The sequence below is a fragment of the Pteropus alecto genome, unplaced genomic scaffold (genome assembly GCF_000325575.1).
Source record: "Pteropus alecto unplaced genomic scaffold, ASM32557v1 scaffold110, whole genome shotgun sequence".
NCBI classification, from domain to species: Eukaryota; Metazoa; Chordata; class Mammalia; order Chiroptera; family Pteropodidae; genus Pteropus; species Pteropus alecto.
This window is the reverse complement of record NW_006431920.1, coordinates 842,606-867,843: the sequence shown is the minus strand read 5'-3', so window position 1 is coordinate 867,843 and position 25,238 is coordinate 842,606. Positions and strand designations below refer to the sequence as shown.

Below are 25,238 nucleotides of genomic sequence, written 5' to 3'. Positions count from 1 at the left end.
ACGTTAACCAGCCAGTTCTGCAGTCCTGGGAGACGCTGTGCCTCCCAGGCTTTCAACTGCTTCAGTTGTCACAAAGTGATCAAAGGCTTTTTCCCAGGTCACCGCTGGTGAATCTTTGAGCATTCGGGCTGCTACTTTGTGCCAAGGACTGTCCACGCCCCACATGCCACTCAGAAGAGCATCCGTCCCCTTTGCCTGTCAGGTAGTGAGTGAGCCGGTCCCCACACTTATCTTTCTGCCTGTTTTGTCAGCTCCACTTTGGTACCACTCGTGTTAGCTCAGGTCTTCCGAGAAGCAGGTGCCAGGGCGGGAGCAGATGCGCAGGAGGGAAGGCCTGTGAGAACCAGGAGGGGAGAGGAGAAGGCTGTGGGGAGCCTTCAGACCTCACTGCCGCCGCCCCGGGAAGGAGGGGCCAGGAGGAGGCCTGGGTGCGGACAGTCTCAGGCTGTAGCCGGTTTGCAGAGAGGTTCGCCAGGCCGATGGTGGGGTCCTTGAGCCAAAGTCACTTGCTGGAGGAGTCTGCCATCTTGCAGGACCCCCAGAGTGCCCAGTCACTGTCCGGGAGCAGCCCAGGGAAAGTGTGGCTTCAGACAAGTGCGGTGGCGGGTCGCAGGAGCTGCGGCTGGGCCATCGGGCAATTTATGCCCCACAGCAGGAGGTCCCGGGGGCTCCGCTTCATGCCGCCGCCCTGGAGCAGGGAGAGCCGGGGCTCCTGAGGAAAGCCCCGCACTTAATTGGTTTCCCCATCTGCTGTCACCTAAATAAGCAGAGAGGATGTGCCCCGCAGCTCTGACAGCTTCAGACCAACACCAACACTTCCAGGCACTTTGGAAATGACTCTTTGTGTCTGCGCCTCGGACCCGGACGCCAGTGCCTAAGCCCAGGCAGTGCCGCTACCCGAGCGCCCCGGGCCTCCCGCTGACGCTGCGGCCGTGAACGAGGAATGCCTTTCCTGTTCCTGGCGAGGCCCTCGGTCAGGGAAGGGGGAGCTGGAAGTCAAGGGAGAGGAGGGGTGTGGGGGAGATTGGAAGCAGTGCAGAGAGAGGCCCAGAAGTGACCTCATTCATGGGAGCAGGCCCCCCGGCTGTGGCGCCCGTGCAGGTGGGAGCTCATGGTTCTGCGTCACGGCCCCCCTGCCAGCTGTCGGCGTGATGCGGGCACAACTCCGGTTGCTGGAATCGAGATGCTGGTCAATGCAGAACGCAGACAGATGGCGGGTGGCTCTCTATTCCCTCCCGCCACCTCACTCCATGCAGCAGCAGTAGTGATATCACGTGACTCCGTTTTCCCCACGAGAAAGGGAGGGGGTGTGAATACTCCCACTTTACAGAGCGGGAGCTCTATGCCCTGAGAGGCGCCCTGCCAAGGTCACGCTGTAAACCAGAGGTGGAGCCAGCAGGCTTCTCCCTGGGACACCGCCTGGGACGGCTCCACCGAGTGACGCTGAGCTGCCCGTGGGTCCCCGCAGGGCAGCAGGCCTGGGTCAGCGTGGCCGCCTCCTGTGTTGCTTACGTTACTTCGAGGTCATAGTCACCCCATCTCCCACAGATGTGATGCATCCAGGGCAGGGAGAATCCCTAAATCAGGGGTGTTGCATCAGCACCCTTTCCCCGGCTGCTGGGAGACGAGGGAGGGATGGAGCCGGAAGTCACGTTTTAAGGCACTGGATCGTCTCAGCAAAGGTGTCCCGTGCTGCCGGGCCAGGGTGCTGAGCCCTTCGTAGGAGTCCCAGCTCCTCGGCGGCTGCTGGCCTTCGAGGGCTGGGACTGGTCAGGGTGAGAGGGCGCAGGTGCCAGCACCGGTGGGGGTCGCGCAGGGCGGAGACCAGAGGGGGCGCATCAGGGCAGTGCGGAGGTGCCCCGGGCCATGCCTCAGTGGCCTGACGGCCCCTCCACTGTCTCCCATCGTGTATACATCGGAAAATAGATTTTTTACAGCAAACTCACTTCTGTAAAACGTAATTTTGAACTATGACGAGTGTAGAGAAAAGTGAACGAATCATATGCTTGTAGTTCAAAGGTGTATTAGAATGAACCACCCACGTAGCTGTCACCCAGATCAAGAACTAGGACATTTCAGCACCCGGGGAGCTACCCGCATGCCCCCTGTCCTCCCAAAGGAACCCTTCATCATAACTTCTAACACTATAGATTCATTCTGCCTGGCCTTGAACTTCATGTAAGTGGAATCATTTAGTGTATTCTCTTTGGCGTCTCTTTCAGTATTATGCTTGTGAGAATTCATCTTTGTCACAGCAACTAGCTACGATCCATTCATTTTCATTGCTGCAAGAATTTCCTTGTATGAATACGTAGCAGTTTATCTAGTCTTCATGAATTCGGTCACCATTTGGGTCGTTTTCAATTTGATGTTATTCTAGCTCTGCTTGCACACACCTCCTGGTGCGTGTGTGCGTGTGTTTCTTTCGAGTATAGAAGTGGCAGTGAAACTGCTGAGTCGTAGAGAAGAAATCCGCTTCGGTGGTCATGCTGGTGGAAGGCTTCACCAGCGATGTGCAAGACGCCGTGCATCATTGCCCGTTCAGTACAGTGCCATTTCACAGCTCGTGCCTATTTTTCTACTCGGTTTTCTGTTTTTTCTTGTTGGTGTATAATTCTCTCTATTCTGGAGATGAGTCCTTTGTTGGTTATACATATTGCAAATGTCTTCTACTCAGTAGCTTGGGTTTTTTACTCACTTTGGTGGTGTTTTGATGAACAGAAGTTCTTCTTTTCAATGTAATTCAGTGTATTGATTTTTTTTCTTTATGGTTGATTCTTCCTGTATCCCATTTAAGAAATCTGTATGAAGACATTTGTATTAGTCAGGGTTCTCCAGAGAAACCGAAACAATAGGATATATGTATAAAAGGAGATTGATTTTTAGCAATCGGCTCACACGCTTGTGGTTGGAGAAGTCCCATGACCTGCTGCCTGTAAGCTGGCGTCCCAGGAGCTGGCCATGCGGGTCACTGGAGTCCACAGGCCCGGGAACCGGCGAGGCTGTAAATCCCAGTCTGAGGGCAGGAAAGGATGGGCTGAGATGCCCAGCTCGATCAGGGAGTCAGGAAAAAGGGGACGGATTCCTCCTTCCTCCGCCCTTCGGCCGTCAGGCCTTCGGGTGTGTTAGACAGTGCTGCCCCGCCGGGGAGGGCAGTCTGCTCCGCCGAGCCCACCGATTCCAGCCGCTCGTAGACCCAGCGGAAACATCCGCACAGACCGTGCAGAAATAACGTCTGATCTGAGAGCTGCGAGGGCGGTCTAGTCGAAACGTCTAGTAAAATCACCCGTCGAATTTTTCCCACATTATATTTAGAAGCGCTGTTGTATTGCCTTCTATATTTTATGCCTGCAATTTACTCGATTTATTTTTGAATCCAGGGCAGCAGGCTTCATTTTTCCATATGGATAGCTAATCGAGCAGGCGTTATTTGCTGGAAGGACTTCACACCGCTTCGCGGTGCCACCTCCGTCAAAGGCGGAGTGCGCGGGTCGGTCCTGTCTCTCTCGTCTGCGGCTCCCTTCTCGTGCCCGTGCCGCGCGGTCCTCGCTGCTGTACGTTCGTTAAAAGTCTTGGTCTCCAGCAGAGCTAGACTCTCCGCCTTGCGCCTCTTCCACAAAGGGGCAGCTGGTCTATTCTTAGCCCTCTCCGTTTCCACGTAAACTTTAGAATCCGTTGTCAGTTGCCACACACGCGCACACAGACTTTCTGAGATTTATACTGAGATTGATTTGAATCTATAAATTGGTTTGGGGGGAATCGATACTTTTACGATACTGTTTTTTCCCTAATATGGTATATCTCACTATTTAGGTCTTCTTTAATTTTTCTCAATAATGGTTTATAGTTTTCTATGTGGAGTTCTTGCTCATCTTTCTTTAGATTACTCCTAGGTATTTGATATTTGTGATACTATTTTAAATGGCATTTATAAATTTTCTTTTCATCGTTGACATATGGAAATACAGCTAATTTTTATTGACCCTGTATCTAGTGGCCTTGCTAAATTTATTTACTTATTAAGTTCAGATAATTTGTGGATTCTTTCTGATTTTCTGTACACCTAGTCATGTCATCTACAAATGGTGACAGTTTTACATTTCCCTTTCCAGTTCTCACACCGTGCATTTCTTTTTGTCGCCCTGTCGCACTGTGGCGGTTCATGGCAATGATGAGAGCGGGCGTCCATGCCCGGCTCCAGATCTCAGTGAGAACCGCAAACATGCTTTTAGATCACGAGAATGGATTGGGATTCCCTTCAGTATGTACTTAATTCAGCTTGTCCCCGAAATGAGCTTTCCACTTAGGAATGCTGTTCAGTTTAAATGTGCCAGTGTTGGTTCGTAGGCTAGGAGCTATTTTAGAGAAAAGGAGCTGACGTTTATTTCAGAACTGGTGGCTCCTTATTTTAACCTTGAGAGGAAGATGTCGGCTTGTCCGTTTTACAGAAGGGTCTCGTGGCTGGTACAGCTGAGCGGGGGCTCACCCCAAATCCCGGCTATTCTTACCACTCCCCGGTTCCCTGGAAGAATATTGAATGTGTAATCCCCAAGGTCACAGAATTACCTCTTTTGTCGTCGATCTCCAAGAGAGAAGCTGTGGAGCTGCCTCATAGGTATGGCTGACATCTTTCCCCCTCCTCCCCATCTCCTTATATTGCCGTCATCCGCCCTGTCCCACCTTCCTCTGGTTTCCGTTGCCATGGAAGCGAACCTGGGCTGCCATGGGTCTCAGGAAAGGAGCCCTCCCTGCCTAAGCTGGGACCCCGCAGGGCTGCACCTGCAGCTCTCTTCAGCCACCTGGCTGAGCCACCCCCCAGGCCAGTGCAGGGCCTGCCCTGCCTCTGCTGCCACGTGGGCTCTTGTCTCTTGCCCGGGGGTGAGAGGTGGCAATTGACGATTTTCCTCCAGACTGCTTGGGTTGAGGCGTAGGATTGTGGTTTTTTACATCCACAATGTAAAAACATCCACAACAGTCTCGGCTATTCCAGTTTGAGGATTATGAATCCTGTGCAGATACACAGACTCTTTGCTGAGATTCGGAAAGTGGACGAGTGTAAGGAGGGTAGAGACCCAGACCCCAGCCGGCCCCAGGACGGCGAGGTGAGAGCGACCCTATTATTCTCACACCCCTCCTTTTGCAGCCCAAATACATACCCAGGGATGGCCTGAGAGATTCCCCTGAAAGACAGAAAATTCTCGGACACCAGGAACTCTCAAAACCACATACTTTGAAATTCTCGAAGACCTCATTAAAGAGAGTAAATGTTTCCTCGGTTGATTTAACACAGGGTCACATTAAGCAAACAACTTTTTTTCCTGCTCGAGTTAAATTTCCTTTGTGAAACTTCGCCTTTTTCTTCACTCATCTTTGCGACGGACTGCGGTTCTCGTCCTTCCAGGGAGCCGCCCGGGGCTGCAGCACTCCAGCGTGACTTGGGGCCCCTTGGCTGTTGTTTTCCACATGCTTTTTAGCACGTGGACAGGCTTTGACCAGTGAGAGACGGTGGGCAGAATTGGCACATTTGTTTTCTCTATACCTCTGCCTGCCACATCCATACCTTTTCCAGAATTTCCTGGCATGACTCGTGTTTCTTTCTTTCTGGGTGTTTGTCCGTCCATGGATTCATATCCCCAAGGGAAACTGCTCTTTGGCCACTAAGGCTAGCTTTACCAGTGGTTTTTAAACCCAAGGAGACTGTCCCTTTCCAAGACTTCGAGGAGACTGTCCCTTTCCAAGACTTTGAGTTCTAGGAGAGGCTGGTGATATTCAGGCCACTCCTCTGTTTGATGACCGGGCCCACTCACTTCCTGGCAGGTGGGGCGTGTGCCCACGTGCTGTGCCGGCCTCCAGAGCATGCTCAGATCCCTCTGGGTAAACACCCTCCCTTGGGTGCCCAGAAGTCCAGAGCCCAGGTCCAGGCCGCAGAGCCTGATGTACTCTCAGGGAGGTTCGCCCTTGTAGGAAACGGGCCACAGGATTGCGTGTTGGCGCCAAGCCTGAAGAAAGGTGCCCATGGTTGTCACCTCCTGCAGCTGCCTGGCAGGTAACCAGAACGTGCTTGGCTGTCTCAGCTTTTGGCCGCGCTCTCTGCGGGGAGTGTTAGTGATCTGTCTTCGCTGCCACTCCCCAGCTCTCTGGGGCTTTGTGGCTTTTTCTTGGTGGTTGGGCAGGGAGCCTCCAGAGCCCGAAGGAATTGCTGTGCTTGATGACAAAGGCCATCAATTGATATAAATCACTTAGAGGCTGCCGTATTTCTTGAAGAGGAATTGAACACGGTTACCCTCTCTTCTTAGCATACTTCTCCAGTGGTGGGCACCCTGGTGGGCAAAGATCTCACCGAGCGACTCAACAAGCGCCCAGCTCATGGCCATTGAGTCAAGCGAAAGGACGTGGCCGACTTATGCAGCTTCTCTGAAAACCCCACACAGCAAGGCCCAGCTGAGATGCAGAGCACGTATCACTCCGCTGACCCTGAGCTGCCCGCAGCCGACCCCGTGTGACCCAGTGTGACCCCATGTCTACCCGAGGGGCGTGCCAGGCAGTGCAGGGTCAGGCTCTAAGGTAGAAGTTGCGTGAGATGCGGCGTTTGCCCTTCGAGCCCAGATGGTCAGTGGGGCTTGGGTTCCAAACGTGCGGCTGGACTGGCATGTCAGAGGACATGGCTCATCTCCTGGCATTGTGGCTCCGCTGTCATCACCCTGGAACCGAAGCACTGTGGGGAGCACTCAGCGAGGCCTGCAGAGGCCACGGTGCCACACTCACCCATCACAGTGTCTCACCCAGGGATAGGCCAGCCGTGGTCGTCAGACACCGCGTGTCTGGAACCTTGGGAAAGGAATTGGTCTATAGAACCGTGATTTTACCTGGGAAGGGATTTATTATTTCAAACAACAAAACTTTTGTTTTAATTTCCATATACACCTACTGTTTGCTTCGATAATGTCAGTTGGACATAACGTAGCCCTCGCTAGTAATTTCAGATTATTCACATTGTTTAGGTCGTGATACCCAAGTATTTTCCCTATGTCCCCTGTGCTGGGTGGCGCCCTCTGCCCCTACACCCAGGGCCCCCCAGTGCCACGTGCTCTCACCCAGCTTTACTGAGGCCCGGGCCCAAGGTCTGTGTGTCCACCTTCTCAGCCAGGGCCAGTCATCACTGCTCCACGCTGTCCGGAAGAAGCCAATAGCACGTCTCAGCTGCGCGTGAGCGTGAGGCCCCGTGGGGCTGTGACACTGGTTCGGAGGCCAAGCGGGGGGTTGAATTGTTCTTCAAGAGAAAGGCCTATGAGTGACTTCCTTGCGAGTGACATTTGACGCCTGGCTCCCAGCATCTGTGTTGGCCCCTCACAGTCTCTGTCGCTTGTTCTCCTGGTTCTGCCCCATGTTTCAAATATTCAAGATTACGTGCGGCTGAGTTCCAGACAAGCGAGGCGATGTGGCACTTTTTAAATCGACTTTGAACTGGATCGTGTAGTGCCTTTGTCACGTTAGCAAGTTCTTCCTCGGTTCTGACAGCCTTCCGGTTTACTCGAAATCTCTTTCCTCTCATTAGTCTTCAGTGTGGATGAAAAACCAGTTAGCTGGTCACCATCTTTTGTGTTGTAAATAGTCTAAGAAACTATCAGATTCTTCCGTGTTCTGTTCTTGAAGCCGAAGGAATCCTTCACCCCTTCAGGCGTTTGCCAGCTGCTGGTGTCATCAGACGTGACTCTCGTGTTGTTCGTGTACCTGTCCCCTCAGAACCTCCAGCACTTTCCAGCACGTGCTGTGGAGCAGGCTCACGCCCATGGCTTCGTGGAAACGTTTTTGTGGGTAGAGAGTGGAAGGCGATGTAAAACCACTTTCCTCAGATAGGCTGAGGGGTCCTGCTGAGAACACTTCAGGGGAGCTCAGTGAATGATGCCCCAGGAAAGGGCCAGCTCCGAGAAAATGCCAATGGGGATGGGGGGTGGCGAGCGCATGCATCTTCTGATTTTCCGTGCCCAAGGGTAAGGACGGTGTCTCCGTCACAGCCCCAGCACAATGCCTGGAACGCTGCGGGTGCCCAGACGCGGCTGACCGGCTGGCTCCCGGGAGCAGCTGCCTCTGCTCCTCCCGCTCGTCTTCCCCGCTCCTCTGACATTCTGCTATTTTCTAATGACACCAGACCCTTGTCACCTCAGGTTCTCATAACAATAAATACTTACAGAATACTGAAGAGCATGCCAGGCCCTAAGATTAGAGCTTTACACAGTTTATCTCGTTTAATCCCCACAAGAAGAAACCTGCAAGGTGAGGAGTGGAGGCAGGAGACGCTGGCCTGCCTGAGGCCACCAGGCAGCGAGTGGCGGGCACCCCACCTGCCCCTCGGCCTCGGTAAGCGGGGGCACCGGCAGGCCGCTGCTGCGCTGTGCCTGAGGGAAGGCGAAGCTGCCTGTCCCCAAGGGAGAGCCCCCGCCTTCCTCGGGTGTCCTTCTGATCCAGGCCAGGCCCCCGTGGGGACCCGAGGCCAGTGCTGGTCAGAGCCCCAGTAAAGCTGAGCTAGAGCAGAGGAACCATAGGAATCTTCAGGATCCTGTCACATGCCAGATGGGTCATTTCCCACCGCCGGACTTAGCGAGCGACCGCTGGGAACCTGCGCAGCACGTGAGGACGGGCCTCGAGGAGGTCCGCGCGCCTTGCGGGTCAGGGGCCAGGGGTCGGGTGCTCTCGGGGGGCCAGACCCCGACCTTCTGCTTGTTCAGCACACTCTAGTGGACTCCTGCTGGTGCCGCTGCCGCACCGGGCACAGGGACGAGCGTGCTGGGGAAGGCAGGTGTGTGGGCCGCCTTCATGAGCCGTGCCGAGGGCCATGGCAGAGCCGCGCAGAGGGGTCAGGGGGCAGGCTCCCGGTGACGCGCCCTCCCGCGAGGGCAGGCCTGGGCAGCATGGCACCTGTACTGGTTCTCCACCTCCTCTCAGCTGGGCCATCAGTGTGGGAGGCCCAGCCCACCCAGGGGAGGCAGTGCTCTGTGGCAGATGGCAGGGTTGGGGCAGGGGCCAGAGGCTAGGAGAGAAGAGGCTGGCCGGGCCCCGGCGCGCTGAGCCCAGAGCTGAGGGCTGGCTCACGGGGCTGTGTGCACTGTCTGGCCGGGCTTTGTTGGCCTTGGGGCAGAGGGGGGTCCCTCTAAGGGTCATGGGTAGAAGGAGAATGGCTCTCCCCACCCACCCTGAGACTCCAGGGCATTCCCGGGTGCAGCACACGGGTGGCTCGTCCATTTGCACACCCGAGTGCAAGGGCCAGCGCCACTTCTTCCTCGGAACTCTGTGCCGGGGTATTAGGCACAGCTTGCCTCAGGGCTCAGCGAGGGGAGTCACTGCTTCCGGCGCGGCCAGCAGTAGCCACTCCTGGCCAGGCAGCCGCAGGGCAGAGAGAGCCCCAGTCCCTGTAAGGCAGGCACGGACGCCCCTCGGCTGCACACCGTCTGTGTGGGGGTCCCGGGGAACCCAGTGGCCGGTCTTTCTGTTGCTGCGAGCTCATAACTCTGTGGGTCAGTGTTTCAAAAGCCACATAACTGACGAAGAGCTCTGCTGGTCTCAAAATACCGCGTCCCAGTCGTGAAAGGACAAGGCTAGTTCAGCGGAGACAGCCCCAAAGGAGAGAGGGTTTTTTAAAAATAATCTAGGTTCTATATTTACAGTGAGGCGGGCCTTCCTTGGACAAGAGTATTCATTGATCAGGTGACCAACAAATGAGCCCCAGCCACCTCGTCACCTTGTGTTAGATCTGAGTGATAACCATCCACAGGCCAGTAGGGATTTCACGAGAGCCGACTCGGCGAGTCCCACTAGGCCAGCAGCGGCTGCCTTCGTTCTGTCTGCTGAGGCCACACGGCCGCTCTCCAGCAGGAGAAGCTGGAGGGAAGCAGCAGGAGGCCCCTCCGCGAGGCTCTTCCAGTCCCCCACGGGCCTCGTCCTCCCCTGGCGTTGTCTGTGGAGTACTAAACTAACGGTGTCTCTGAACGGCCTCGTTCCCTCCCCAAACATTTCCTCAGCACCTACGCGTGCCCTTGGCCCTGGGATACAGAGGAGCGTGAGGCCTAGTCTCCAGGCAGGGAATCTGGTGATCCAGTGATGAGTTCCGAGCCTGAACTGAGCACTGAAAACTCAGCATGACTGAGCAGAGAGGCCGGGGGCGAGGGCGTGGCAGGCAGAGGGAGCAGCATGGAGCCCCAGCGGGGGATCCTTGAGTCTGGGTGCCCGTCACCCAGGAGGAGGCTGAAAGAGAGCCCCAGGGAGTAACTTGGGGGCGGGCTGGACTGAGGCCAGGAGCAGGCCAGAGAGAGCGTGCCATGGCCAGAGGATCTGCAGCCTTCGATGCAAGAAGCCACATCCCTGTCGGAGCTCTGCCCTTCAAGGACCCTGTCCACAGTCAGAGGCTGGCAAGGGACTGACCTACGAGACTGTGCGAGATGTTTCTGACAGCATGGAACTCACCAGAGGAAACATGGAAAGCACCTGGAGTTCAGTAAGAAAACGCCCTCTCGGGACAGACTACAAAGGCTGTGTGAGGCTCGTGCAGGGCTCTTGGGGCTCCCAAGGGGAGGCTTTCAGAGCAAGGTGTCTGCGGGTCAGGGTGGCGATGTCCCCACGGACGGCCCTGCTCTCCCTTCTGGCCCAGTGGGCCAGCACATTCCCACGGGTGGTGTGGGAGTAGCATTAGCAAAAAGAGGTCCGCAGGAGACCCAGGAGGAACCGTAGAGCCCTCAGCTAGCGACAGGAAGGGCAGAGCAGTAGAAGCGAATGTACTCAGCGCCGGTGCTCAGTGACAGCACAGAGGCCAGAGCCCTGAGTGCGGGCGAGGGACGGTGGCGGCAGAGGGCTAAGTCCTGTTCCTGTCCTCTTCGTCCCAGCAAGCAGAAGAGACGCAGAGGCAAAGCAAGGACTGAAGACCTCCACGGTTACAGAAATGTCCCAGCGCAGCCAGGCCCAAAGGTGGCCCTGCATGCTTGCCTGCGGCGGGGCCAGCCTCAGACGCAGGCCGGGAGCAGCCCTGGGGAAGGGTCCCGTCCCTCCGAGGTTGCTGCGGATGTAGAGAGCCAGAGATGGGTGACCTCGGCTTGCAGATGCCGCGACCCTGGGGGGTGAGGAAGGACAGGGGTGATGTAGCAGAACACCCCTGCTCTGCTGCCCATCCCCCAGGGACCGGCATGGCCTCGGGGCAGGCCCTGTACTGCGGCCAGGCTGTCAGCAGAGCCCTTGGTTGGACACTACCACAGAAACCCTGCTCCCAGCCCTCGGGGAGCTTACAGCAGGTGGCACAGAGTCACCTGAGGAAAAAGCAGTGGGCGGGGCATCTGACATCCTTGGTCTGTGAGCTTGGGGGAGACAGGCAGCCTCTCTGAGCCTGCCTTTGCTCATATGAACAAGGGTTTTTTTTAAGACTTGTGAAAACAATGTGAAGAACCACAAAAATAGGAGATATTGGTCTTGCTTAGACGATGCAAACAACGGCAGATAAAAACACATATCTGGCGAGTGCGTACCCTCTGCCGGAGTGTCGTAGGCCCTGAGGATTGAGTGAGTGGAGCTGTCTGAGCCAGCCAGAGAGGAGTTAGTGCCGGGCGGGCGCGAATGGCCGAGGAGTTGGGGTGGGCTGAAGGGGTGGCCCAGATGAGCGGGGGCCAGAGCCAGGCTGCGCTGTGAGAGCTGAGGCTTTGTGTCAGGAGCCACCAGGTATACACGAGAAAGTGTTCGCCAGCGCAGTCCGTGCTCCCTGTGTGGGCCGGGCTGAGCGGAGGCTGAGGAGCAGGGAGAACAGAAAGACCCCCGGGTGGCAGCCGCCCCAGCCCCTGACAGCCTCGAGCGTGTTGTGCTGGCGGCTCCAGCTCCGGACACCATCAGGTCTGCCTCGGGTGCAGGGCGAGGAGGAAGGACTGCGCTTTCCCAGAAGACTTTACAAGATGCGGCGTCTTCGAGGGAGCCTGCACTAGGCCGCGTGCGTGGCTGGGCCTGACCCCCAGGGAGCCTGCACTAGGCCGCGTGCGTGGCTGGGCCTGACCCCCACCCCGACCTTTTCCACAGATGAGGCCGTAAAGAGCATGTCAAAGTTTCGGGGACCCCCGGGCCTTTCAGAGCCTGGAGCTCTTGCCATGTGCGCCGGTGGTTCCCAGCCCGTGTCCCTGTGCCAGAGCACGACCTGCCTGCGCTCTCCACCTCGCCTGTCTCCCCTGTGGTCCTGGACCAGGTGCACACAGAAGTCAGGGTGAGGGGGCTTAGGTGTGACGGGGGCTGATTGCAGCAGCCGGGCAGAGATGCGGCCCACTCAGGTAGTCCCTGGCCTCCGCAGTTCCCTGTCTCTGGGGTCAGAGGAGACGCAGAAACGCAGACTCCTTTGCCCGTAACAGAAAACCTTCTCTTGGACACATCGGCCTTTCCTCCACTCGCATGAGGCCGGCCTGGGCCTCAGCCACCCTGGCAGCCCCTCCCTGTCTACAGGTTGGGGTGGAGAACAAGCTTTAGAGTCAGAAAGACCCGTGTCCAGGTCACAGCCCTGACACACTCTGGTTATGTGACCTACGTGCTCACCATACTTGGCCTCTCACACTATTTCCTTGTGCAAATTCAGGCTACCACAGCCCTCCGTGCAAGGGTTTTGTGAGGATTTGATGAGATAATGTACACAGAATGCCCAGCCTGAGACCAGCACAGTCATCAGTGGCCGCATGGCTGGGGTGGTGGCCCTGCCCAAGGGGAACTGCTCCCCAGCAGCAGTGGGGCCCAGCGTGTCTTTGGGAAGGTGAGCAAAGCGTGCCGCGACTTGCAAACGCAAAGCAGCTAGAGTTTCCAGGAACATGTGTCTCACCCTCCTTATCTAGCAGTCGTGTGTGTGTGTGTGTGTGTGTGTGTGTGTGTGTGTGTGTGTGAGAGAGAGAGAGAGAGAGAGAGAGAGAGAGAGAGAGAGAGAGAGAGAAAGAGAGAAACACCTGTGTATTCGGGAACAGATCTCTATCAAAGATTTTCGTGCCCGAAGCCTAATTTTAAAATCAAAATTGAGGCTTCCAATGCCAGTGGTGACTTAAGTGGCCCCACTGAGCTTGTCCAAGGCCACAGAGCCAGCCCCCGCCGTTGGGCTGGGGCATGAAGGGGAGCCGGGCCAGGAGTCCAAGCAGGGCAGCAGAGCTGTTGGGGGCTCTGCGGTGGCTCCCTGAGGTGGCCGGGCCTCTGCGTGCCTTGGCCACACCCCCTCTGGTCAGCGGTTCTGATTCTAGTTGGACAGCAGCTGGAAGTGGAGAAAGGCATGTGTGTCAACACCGCGGCAGAGCCAGCGAGCCCTGATTACCCAGCTCCGCAAGGCCGCACAGCAGACACTGCCACCTGGTTCTGCTTAGGGGAGTTCTCTGCCATGAGCAGCCCGGGCCGCTGCCACGTGCAGGCCTGCCCTGTGCCTCCGCGAGCAGAGCCCCGAACCTGGGAAGGAGCGAGGCTTCTCGGCTAGCTTTACGCTGACAGAGAGCTTTCTGCCTGTCAGCCCGGTTCCCCAGCAAACCCCCAGCCCCCTCCCTACCGCAGCCACTGGGCCTCCCTTTGGCAGGGCCCGAGGGCCCCTGCTCCAGAGGCCGAGCCTCTGGAGACTTCCTTTCGAGCTAGAAAAACAAGCAGCTGAACCGTGCCTTGCTGCAGCTGGGCCCCGCCTGACGAACCTATAGAAAGGCCTGGAGTGGCTTCAGCCTCACAGAGAGGAAACCTGGCTCCGGCCTCGCCCGCAGGGCCTGTTATGTCTGGCTCCAGAGGCCTTCTCCTCTGGGGTTTTCCATGCCTGTGAACCAGGCCCCATTCATTTCCCTGCGGTTTCATGGGAATGTCCAAAACGCTCAGCAGGTTGCAGTGAGCCCAGGAGGAGAGGGGTCAGCAAGAGGCCCGAGCTGTGACGTGCGGTCAGCCCTGCGGCCACAGCACCCTCCACGCAGAGGCCTGAAGCGGGGTGCCCAGTCGGCTGTGGGTGGGCGCCCATCAGTCAGTCTGCCGAATTTCCTCCGGTGGGCCCCCCGCCCGCCCCAGCCCACTCGGCCTGCAGCTCCTTCTCTCCAGGCCACCGGCTCCACCCCGGGCCGGCCCAGGAGAGAACCGCAGCAAAGATCCCTGAGGCTTCGCGGCCCCGCAGCTCTCAGGGGGCTCCTCGAACCGCTTTCCCATCATGCCCGGCTCCCGGGCCTCACACTTGTCCGCCGCACTCGCGGGGGGCCGCTGGGAGAGCTGCAGGTCGCCCACGAGGGTGGCCACCGCTCCGCCCCTGTGGGCCGCTCAGCCGCGGAGAAGGGGCCATCTCGGGTGCACAGCCCTCGTGAGAGGCCCAACTGCCATCACGGCCACTGCGGAGCCCGAGGGCCCCCAGGCCCACTGTGAGGGTGTGCCCGAGGCAGGGACATCTGTCTTCAGAAGAAATGAGTTTGAGACCGGCTGGGAGCAATTCTTATCAGATTTCCAAGGTAGCCGTTTTCACCCAGAGCTAAGTGAGCAATCTCTGTGAGTGGCCTAATTCTATTTACATGAAACTCCCACAGAGTCGTGACAAGTGCCCTGGTGGCCGAGGGCAGAAGAGGCTGTTCGAGTCTCTCGCTTGGTTTTGGTCTTTGAAAACTGATGCATTTTCAGGTTTGGGCAACAGCCATGCTGCTGCCTGGCTGCCCGGCCCCCGGGTCGGTTCCAAAGCCACTTTTGAGTGTTCTGAGTGTGGAAGGGGTGGGGCGGGACTCTCATCTGGTTTAGCTGGTAAAATGGGCCTGGAAGCGGAACATACTTGGAGGCCCAGCTGCTCCTGCCAGGCCAGGTCGAGGGGGTCAGTGCGGAGCAGCGGGCGGCCTGGGCCGAGGAGGCCGCTGCTGCCAGCACCAGCCTCCCTCCGCGGTCCAGATGGGCCAGACCTCGAGGGAGGAACAGTAGCCTGCTAATGCCACAGTGTGGGGACTGATGGCCCCGCCCCTGGCCTGCTCAGGGAGGCGGCCCTGTCCCTAGGCCTTTCTGAGGTGACTTTTCTTGGTCGCCCTGATGGGTGTGGGCCTTTCTCTCCTCTCCAGTGCCCAGGGGACTTGAAAAGGTTACCCCGCTGCCCCCCACACAGGGGCCGCCAGTCACCACATGCCCGCCTGAGCCCTCAGGACAGTTCTGAACGTGGGGCCGGCGAATGTGGGGTCTAGCCCCCCCACGCCCCTGACTGGCTGAGGCCCTAGCCCCTGGAACTCCAGCCGCTGTAAGGAGGTGGCCTGTCCCTTCCTGCAGGAGGAGACACCGAGCAGGGCCCTTCCCGGGGCTCCTTTAGCAGAGGGCGGCCAGACAAGCCGCCTCCTCCACGCAAGCCACACGGCCGCCTGCCCCCTGCGAACTCACAGCGCAGACACCGGCGCCTTCCTCGGACTGCACCCTCCCCAAACACTGGCTGGTCACATGCTCACCCTCAGCATCTTCCTCACATCGGCGCCTTCGCCTCTGAAAGCACGATCAGACCTTTGGGATACTTAAACAGAGATCCGAGGACGTTACAGAGAAAAACACTGGCTCTTGCTTCTTTCACCGATCAATGTGTTCAGAGTCGTCTGCTCTTGACCGCCTTCCTCACTCTTTGATCCTTGGTTTTCTGAATCACCTTCCCCACCCCCACTGCCCCTGGGGCGTTGAGCTCCCGCTGGCCGAACCCGTGGCCTCTGCAGGGCCCACCTCGTCAGTGTCAGCACCGCGCCTGCGCTGTGGACGGCCTGCCCAGCTCGACCTTGTTCACGCCTCTCCTGCCACCTCGCTTCTCGGCTACCTCGTCACCCTCTAAGCCCCCCTCATCTTACCCCTCCGTGCGCGGTGATGGGGTGACAGTCTCGTCCACCCCCAGGGCCATGCCTTGTGCCCTCTCTTTATCGCTCTGGCCGCTGCTTGCAGGCCCTTGGACTCTCCGGCTTTCGTCCTCACTGCGCCCAGCCTCTGGCCCCCGTGCCCCGCCATCGCCGGCTTCTTCCCCTTCGTGTCCAGCCCTCATTCTGCCCTTGGGTCAAGTCCAGGCCCCCTCGGGCCACCCCCACCATGCAGCCCTGCCATCCTCTTGATTCTTTATTTTCCAAACATGCAGATGCTTTTTTTTTTTTTGCCTCACCCCTTTACCGTTTCAACCCTCTCGTGTAAAGTGTTTCCTGCCCCTTGCCATGTTTGGGGATTGATCTTGCGTTTGTGGACAGCTTCCCTTACGGGGCCGTGGGCTCCTGGAGGGCAGGCCAGGCTCTGGCCACAGCAGGGCCGGGACCCCACGGAGGAAGCCACCCAGCCCTGACTGAGCACCCCAGCTGCTGCTCGGCAAGTTGTGGGACTTGGACGATCACCTTTGCTTTTTGTGCCTTAAGCATCTCCAAAAGGGATAAAAACCCCTCCGAGGCCTGCAGGAGGATTCAAGGGGCTGCACCCAGCATGTGATACCATCGGTCACATGCCCTTACTGGTGTCTCTTCCCTCTGCACTGACCCACAGCAGCATCTCAAAACGGTTTGAGGATACATAAGTGACAAAGAAACGAATGGCCCTGGTTGGGAGGCACGTTTATTCTGTTACCTTTTACGTAACGATGCCAGTGGCTTGTAAGTGTAGACAGCGCTCTGCAGACTGAGCGAGGGGAGAGGGAACCCCGAGGACTCTCTCGTGCCTTGTTTGGGAGGGGTCTCAGTCGAGCTCTTTTCTTAGGCAGGGTTTTCAGTGGCGAACACCTCTGGCAGCAGTGCTGGGCGTCAGAGGTGTGCGAGGGCTGCGCGCCCACTCAGAAAAGGGCACGGCGTCAGGGACCTGGCCCTCCCAGCTCCCGGACGTGCCCCGTCCTGTGAACCCCTTGTTCTACACAGTCAGTGTCCGCCCTGTGCCAAGCCTTGCAGTGGGACCAGGGCAGGCAGCGTCGGGGTGGGGAGGGCGATGCAGCCCACGATCAAAGAGGCAGTTGCAGTAGTGTGGGCTGAAGCCATGACGGGATACAAACGGGCGCTCAGGGGCGCACAGGGCGGGCACCGTGATGCCCCGAGGAAGGCGCGTGTAAGAGAAAGAGGCGGGAGGAGTGAGAGAGTGCAGAAAAGGGGTGGCAAAGGCACAGAAGCAAGAAGGAGCCACGAGAACTCAGCACAGCTGAAGCGGGAGGGGTGCGGGTGGGGAGAAGGGAGAGGTGATCCCAGCACGTGACAGAAAACCTGGGAAACCTCACTTTACCAGGAGGCAGAATTGTCCCAAGGGCAGGGGTAGCTGCTGAATGATTTCAGGCAAGAGAGGGACGTGACCAGATTTGTATTGAAGAAAGCATGCACCGCTGGGGGCGTGGGGCAGGGAGGCGTGACTAGGGGGACGGCCAGCGGGTAGGAGACGGCACTGTGGCGGGAGGGCAGCAGAGGCCTCTGGGCATCCTGCTGTGCTCGGCCCAGACCCTGGGGCCGTGGCCCCCGGGTCAGTGACATCCACAGGATGCATAATGATGTAATCATTAAGCCAGGCACTTGTATGTCACATCTCCGTTTTTCAGGTGAATAAACTGAGATTCAGAGAGGCTAAGAAACTTATCTGAAATCACCCAACTAGTGAGTGGCAGAGCTGGGGTTCAGGGCAGGCTGCTGGGCAGGTAACCACTAGACCCCCTCGCGTTTCATATATAATTATGCTTTTTTCCTTTAAATAACATTCACACGTTTTGAGAAGCACTATTTTAGACCAGAGTCGTCTTTGCTGTGGGAGGAGTGTGTGTTCTTGTGTGTAGGTTACTTGTGGCCTCACCTGCTGTAACAGGTGAGAGACTCTGACATTTCTAGGCTTGCTCAGCTCCTCCCTGGGATAAGAAGCCTCTCGCCTTCCCTTCTGCCTTGTCCTCCAACACCTGGAGCCCAGAGCACAGGTAGGTGGGATGCTGCAAATGAGTGCTGCCCCCCTGCGCCCTGGCCTGGCCCCCAGCTGGCCATGCAGCTATCATAGCAGAGCCCGCCCCAGACCTCCAGAATGGTGGACCCCCAGTGGCACTGGGCTCCAGATGCCCAGCAGGTGCCAGGCCTGGGACCAGGGCCCCATCTCTGAGGGCTTGGCTTGCTCTTCTGGAAGGTGGTCCTGGCTGGCGGCCATTCCTGAGCCCCTACTTAGAGCAGTTGCCAGGCAGTCGCTGAGTTCCAGCTTGCCCACCCCCACCTCCCCCGGCAGGGCTGAGCGATCTCACGCCTGTGCCATGCAGGGGAGTGGGTGCTGGTGGGGTCGGTCAGGGCCGGCCCCCAGATCGAGGTGCACGTCTGAGGCCAGGGTGGCACATGGGGCTCCTGCCCCATCAGGCCAGGCCCCAGCGTGTTCGGGTGGCTCTCAGAGCCACATCCTAACCACCCAGAGCAGCCTGAGGCATCATCTGGGGTCAGGCCTGTGCGCGCACCACTGCCCCCCAAAAGAGGAAGGAGACCAGGGCACAGCCACCGGAGCTCCTCCGGCTGCCACCCTCCCACAGAGCGCCGTCCTCCCCGAGAACAGCCCTCGGCCCAGGGCTGGCCTTGGTGAAGAGCAGAACAGCGGAGCCCAGAGCCCCCGGCCGAGGGCTGCAGGGCTGCAGTTAGTAATCAAAGGCTCGCTCCTGCCCCTGCCACGTCCCAGGTCCTGTGGAAGGAAGACGTTGGGGGCCCCCTGCTGGTCTCTCCTGGGAACTGACCTGGGAGGAGGACCTGTGGATCCTGGTGAGAGGGGCCTTCGCGGGCCCCAGAGAAGAGCATTGTCACCCATCAGCCCTATCCCCAGCCAGCCCAGTTCTCCCTCCCATGGTGCGGCCAGGTTTGTGGCATCTGGCTGCTGGCCGCTTGGCTTTCCCAGGCCTTTCTGCTATGTGCTGCATGGGGACCCGGTCCCGTCTGCCCTGAGCCCCTTCTAGCCACAGAGAGCTTGACCACCAGGCCCCCTTCCTGCTTTCTCATGCTCACAGCTTCGTGGGTTCCCTCTGCCCCTCGCTTTCCCACGTGCTGGTGTAGGAGGGGTTTTCAGGGCAGGCTGTGGGGACGTGGCCCCTGCAGTATCCTAGAACACGAATGAGCGGCACTTAGGCACTCGGGCGTCTTGCTGCACCAGCTCCCAGTTGGGTGATGTGGACGTTTTTCTGGGGTGAATGTTCATTATCAGCAAACCGTCTTGGAGAGGATCCCCCGGGCCTCCCTCTCAACTCCTGTCCCTCGAGTCACGAGGGAGGGGCTGAGATACTCAGGGCGGGAGCCCCCCACAGGCACCAAGGAACTTGTCCAGGATCAGTTTCTGCATCCAGAGCTTGAGCAGACTTCCTTTCAGGGTTAGTAAGAGCATCCATCTCTGTCTCTCACCAGCCCCAGGGGACTTATGGCACTGTACCGGGGGTCCAGGGAGCACAGTAGTGGAGTCACTGGAGAAGCAGCTTGACCAGGGTCTGTTGTCACTGCCTGGGGCTCTGAACGTCGGCCCCATCCCTTTCCTCCTGCCCTTGCCCTTGCTTAAGACCTTGAGGGGGGTGGCAGGAGAGCCCCTGCAGGGCTGGGAGCAGGAACGCCGCTCCGCCTGGGGAGGCTGCCCAGGCATTCCGCTTCTTTGACCCAGGGGTGAGAGTGCAGGGTTGAGGGGACAAGCAGAAGCCCCTAGAGCCCAGCCCTGCTACTCTGCCCTGCCCAGTGTTCCCTAACCTGCAGCCCAACTGTAGGGCCATGCTGCCCCCTGCTGGCCACACTGCCAAAACGCAGCCCAGGGTCTTCACCCAACCTGCCTCTGGGGCTGGAGACGGGCTCCAGGAAAGAGACTGTGTGCCCCCTGCCCACGATGATTCTTGGACTGCATGCGGAGATGAGTCTAGAGCTGCCTGGCACACAGTAATGTTTGTTGTGTGAACAGATGAATGAATGAATCAATGAATCAATGAATGTCTGCATCTGAAGCATTTAGGTGATAAAGGTGTGGAAAGGGTGAGGAAGGGGGGCGTAGGTAGCACGGGTGAAAATCACAGGGCACCCTAGGGAGACCCCAGCCTGGCCATGTGGCATGGAAGCCAGGGAGAGAGGAAAGCACTTCTCGTGTCTCGAGGTGGACAGTGGGGCAGGCACAGGGTCGGCCCTTAAAACGTGTGCTGTTCCGTCAGTCTTCACAGCCACCCTGTGAAGCAGGTGTTGTTATTCCCGTGCTACCTTTGAAAAAACGGAGACTCAGAAAGGTCCATGACCCATTCAGGGTCCTACAGCAAGGACATGTGGAGTCAGGATGCAGACCTCATCTTAGGAGGTTCAGTGGTCGAGCTCAGGTGCTGGAACTCAAGGGCTTTACAGCGGGAGTCACGTGCTCAAGGACAGATTGGGGGGCGGGTAGGATGCCCGCTTAAAAAGCTGTTGCGACTCCCAGTGGCGAATGAAGAAGTTCCTCATTCCCCACACTGGGCTCCCTGCAGGGTACACAGGCCAGCGGAGGCCTGAGCCTGCAGCCCTGCACCCAGGCCGTGTCCTGCCCCTCCATGGGCCTGTCCAACGCAGTCCCCGCAGGGGAGGGGCTGGCAGTGCAGGACTTACAGAGAGGGCTTCTGGGAGAGACGTGCCCTGGGGACAGCTTGGCGGACCAGCCCCATTCTGCCAAGGCAGGCCCAGCCTGGGGAGCGGGCTTCACCCGCTCACATTCTCTCTCTCCCCCTCACTGGCTGCTTTTCTTTCCAAGAGCTTGGTGGGGTGACAGGCCAACCCCACAGCAATGCCCACACCTCCAGGAAGGGGAAGTTCATGCTGGGCTTCCAGCCGCCGCCAGGCCTGCCTGACCTCTCCTGCCTCCGTGGGAGCACAGGTTTGACGTGCAGCCCGGGGTTCAGATCAAAGGCGGGAGAGCCTCCCTCAGCCGGGAAAGGCTTTCCCCACGTAGGGCACCCTGGCCGCGGTGGCACCGGGACCTGCCAGAGGCCCCTTCCCAGAGGCCTCAGCTCTGGTGCACTGTGTGATCCACTTGTCCTCCCACAGGAGCCCCAGGCAGGGGGAGCGGCATGTGGGCCCCAGACTGGGGGTGTTGCTGACCTCAGGCCTGCGTGGTCCAGCTTCCCGCGTTCCTAACCAACTCCTCAGTCCTGGCACACCCCCTGCACCCCGCTGTCGCTGCCCCTCCCCCAGGTCCTTGGTGTGCTTTTGTCTCTTCTGTAAAGTCGTAGCTTTCATACTGATCACACTCAGATGAAGCTAAACCACAGTGAACTTCCCAGAGGTTGACTGTCTGGGGTTCGAACACCCCAAAAGCACCTTTGCTTTATCCCAAGATGCGTGATTTCACGTTTGCTGTCTGTGAGTCCCCTCCTTGTCCTCAGAAACTCATCTCCCTGGGGGGCAGCCCAGCTCGGGGCACAGGTCTGCTCTTACCTTCCACACACTCCAGGGAGGCACATTGTTTCCTCACAGCTGGGGGTGCCCCCGAATGATCTGGGGGGCTGGTCACCCAACAGACATCTTTACCGAACACCTCTGGGTCAGGCAGGGTGCCGAGCCCTGGGGCTGCAGCAGGGGGGGTCAGCCCCGTCTCATGGGGGCGGTGGCGCACGAGCTGACACAGCAGAAGCGGAGTTTGCAGACTGATTAGCAGATGAGGGGCGCGCTCAGGGGGGAGATCAACCGGGGGAACAAAGAGCGGCCGGTGGGGGGAGGGCATCTCCAGTCGGAGACGAGGATGAAGAGAGCCAGCCAGCAGGGAGCCTGGGGACCGATGGGCAGCGGCCCCTGACCTGGCGGTGCCCCCCGCAGGCTCGTGGAGGAGTTCATGCTCCTGGCCAACATGGCCGTGGCCCACAAGATCTTCCGCGCCTTCCCCGAGCGGGCCCTGCTGCGCCGGCACCCCCCACCCCAGACCAAGATGCTCAGTGACCTGGAGGAATTCTGCGACCAGATGGGGCTGCCCATGGACTTCAGCTCTGCCGGGGCCCTCAATGTGAGTGCAGGGAGCTGGGGTAGGGGCAGGGAGAGGCCCTGTCTGGGGGAGTGGAGGGAGGCCTGGACGTGGGCGGTGCAGCAGCCCCTGTGTCCCACCAAAGTCCCTTCCCCATTAGCCAGGACTCCTAGCACAGAGAGAGGGGAGGCCCTGCGGAGAAGGCCCCCGAGTCACCAGGGCCCCAGCTGTGGGCAGAGGACCTGTGGCCAGGGCTGGGCTGGGGCCCAGAGGCTTTCAGTAGGGCCTGGGGTCATTGGAAGCCAGAGAATGTTTTTTATGGTAAGTGGTGTCAAGAGTCCCCTGCCTGGAACTAAGCCTCGTGGGGCTCAGGAATCCGTGGTCTCAGCTCTGATCTGCCAGGACGGAGACCGTCCTACCTGTGCTCCAATCCTGGGGTGGGTGGAGAGATGCTGTAGCCAGACAGTTAGAGACCAGTCTGCCCAGGCCGACCTGCTAGATGTGGAAGGACAGGCCTCAGAGCTGAGGGCCCAAGTCAGGCCCAGTGCGGGACACAGTCTGGGGCTGATGGCCCCCCTGCACCCCACCCGTGGCCATCCAGCTGACCCTTCCCCCCAGAGCCAGGTCTCAGATGCTCAGCGGGTGACAGGGCCCCATAGCCTCTCCCCAAGCCTGACTGCACATCATGTGGCTTTGCTTCTAGAAAAGCCTGACCAAACTCTTTGGCAATGACAAGTATTCACTGGCCCGGAAGGAGGTGCTCACCAACATGTGCTCCCGGCCCATGCAGGTGAGGATGCCCACCCCCACCCCGGGGGACCTCAGGGGAGGGGTAGGAGGACACCCCACACAACGCCAAGGGCAGGTGGGCCCCAGGCCCCTGAGCCCAGTCTGCTGCCTCCTGCCCGGACCTGCCCGCCTCACCTGCCCCAGGACGGCTCGTCTGCTTGTTAGAGGGTCCGGGTTGAGCCACCACAGGGCATGCACAAGGCTTCGGTGCCCTGTCCCCACGGACCAGACCAGCTTGGGCAAGGGAATGGGGAGGGGGGCGGGGGCTGGTCAGCAACTCGTGGCCGGATGGGGACACTGGAGGGGAGAGTGTCTCCTGTAGCAGCCTGCCCTGGGGAGCCCTCCGCAGCTTGTGGGTGCCAGGTACAGACATCTTCCTCTAGCCAGGAAGGGGAGTCAGGCCATGGCCTGTGTCTGCAGGCAGCATGATGGGCTGGCAGCCTGAGACAAAGGCTTGCCCCGGCAGCCTCTCTGCCGTCTGAGGCTGACCTTCAACCCCTGCAGGCCCGAGCACCTTGGGAAGGAGCCAACCCCATGGACTGTCAGGCCAGATGCTGATGGGGCTAGCTCTGGGCTGCAGCCTGGCCGGTGGGTAGAGGGACAGTGACAAACCATTTTTCAGGAGTTCGGTCACTCATCAGATGCATCCTGTTCCTAAGAACCAGACAGCCTCATTGGCCACCGCTGGTTTATTCTCTGTCACCTATAGCTGTGTCAGGGACAGGGCCATCAGGGCCTGTTTCGGTATGGCTGCCTATACCCTGTCCCGGGCACCAGTGTCTGCCCCATGCTAAGCACCTTAAAGCACCCCACATGGGGGGGCGCGGGTTGCCTGTGGCCACCGGGCTTGACACCTGTGGCCACCGGGCTTGACACCACAATTGCCCCTGGGTCCCAAGAACTGCCTCCTGGCTGTGCCATGCGGGGCCACTGGGGCCCCCATTCCCTGTCCCTAGGAGCCATCCACCCCCAAGTCACACCAGCCCTGCAGCTCCAGGGCAAGGGGCCCTCGCCTGAGTCACCTAGAGCCTGAAAAGGACCGGACTTCTGGCCTCGCCTGCCGCTGACGCGCAGGCCAGCCTTTCCCTTGGGATCTGATGGCAGGGTGTGACCAGAGTCTAGTGCCCATGCTCTCTCAGCCCTAGGAGCTGGGGCAGGGACAGGGGAGCAGGCAGGGGGAGCGGCAGTGAGCATGGAAGTTTAAGTGAGCTGCCGAAACAGGACACCAGGGCTGTCCCAGGGATGGCTGGTCACTGTGGGAAAGCCACGGTCTCCACCCATCCCACCCTGCCCAGAGACACCTTCGCCAGCCAGAAAGGGAGCCAGGGCCCTCTGTCCTCCTCACCCCAGCTTGTCTGTGGAACTGGGCCACCACCAAGAACAAAGCCCGAACGTGGCTCAGAATGGAGGCAGCTCCCACCTCCCCCAGTGACTTGCCCCGGACATAACCCAGGGCCCAGCAGGAGCTGGGAGGGAAGCAGAGTTGGGGAGCCGAGCAGGTCACCACCAGCTGCTCCCTGGATTCCAGTCCTCCAGACACAGTAACCGGAGCCGGCTGGCCGTTTGGCCACGTGCAGGGAAGGGTGTGAGGTTTTGAGACGTGAGCAAGGCAGCCAGGGAGCGAGCGCGTGAACCCTCAGGCTGCGGCTCTCAGGGCTCCCCACGGGGAACCTGTTCACTTGCTCCCAGGCAGCAGCATGTCCTGGATTCCCAGCCCCGAGAGGTCGGGGACACAGGGCAAGCAGCGTCAGGGCCTGAGGCCAAGGCCCCCAGGACAGCAGGAGTGCTCCGGCCTGGGGCTGTTCGCTGGCCCCCTAGAGCAGCTCGGTGCCCGTCCTTGTGCCCCAGTCACAACTCCCGCCCTGCGGAAGGAACTTTTGGCATCTTGGCCCCAGGACAGGTTGTCAGGGACAGGAAAGGCTGAGCCTGGCAGGCTGGCAGTCCATTGCCTCTCTTGGCTGGCACGAGGTGGAGTATTGGGGGCACAGAGGTGCCAGGTGCAAGTGTGGCTTTCAGCAGGGCAGAGGTCAGGGACCGAGGGCATGAGGTCAGCCACAACCAAGGCCGGGCCGGGGCCGGAGAGGAAGAGCCCACTGCCTGTTTTGCTCTGGGTGGTGGGTGCCTCGGGCCTTCTCTCTGCTCCATTCTGGCCACGTGGAAGTGGTGGACTTTGAGCCCTCGCAGAGTCCAGCAGCTTCTTCAGCTTCTGCTTGTGCCTCCGCAGGACGAACTCTACAGCCCCGGTCCAGCAGGGCCACGAGCTTCTTTCTTTCCTCCCGTCCCAGAGTGGCTGCCCCAGGGGAGGGGAAGGGAGGGGCAGACCAGACACAACCCCTCCCCGCCCTTGTCCCTGACAGGGACAACAGCGACAGACTGCAGGGCAGATAAGCTCCTCCCCAGTGCCCTCAGGCCAGGTGCTCTGTCCCCTCTGCCCAGGGCTGAGGGAGGAGGCCCTCCTGCATCTCGTGGGCTCCCGGTGCCCACCCCTTCCTCGGCAGGGGCAGGTGGGGCACTCGCAGGGACGTCTGGCCTGTCGTTAGTGCTGCCAGGGTGAGGGGGTCTGGATGACCCAGGCCACGGCCTGCCTTTGCCTTCAGCAG

The 25,238-nt window shown here is 59.2% G+C and overlaps 1 protein-coding gene across 1 annotated transcript in view; it reads left to right on the top strand.

The window, feature by feature from the left end:
* The window catches only part of DIS3L2 (DIS3 like 3'-5' exoribonuclease 2), a 273,001-nt gene that overhangs the window by 244,258 nt on the left and 3,505 nt on the right, over positions 1–25,238 (top strand). The window contains exons 17-18 of the mRNA XM_015585355.2: positions 21,708–21,891; positions 22,553–22,639. Of these exons, the coding sequence (XP_015440841.1) occupies positions 21,708–21,891; positions 22,553–22,639 (271 nt within the window). The remainder of the gene's footprint in view (positions 1–21,707; positions 21,892–22,552; positions 22,640–25,238) is intronic.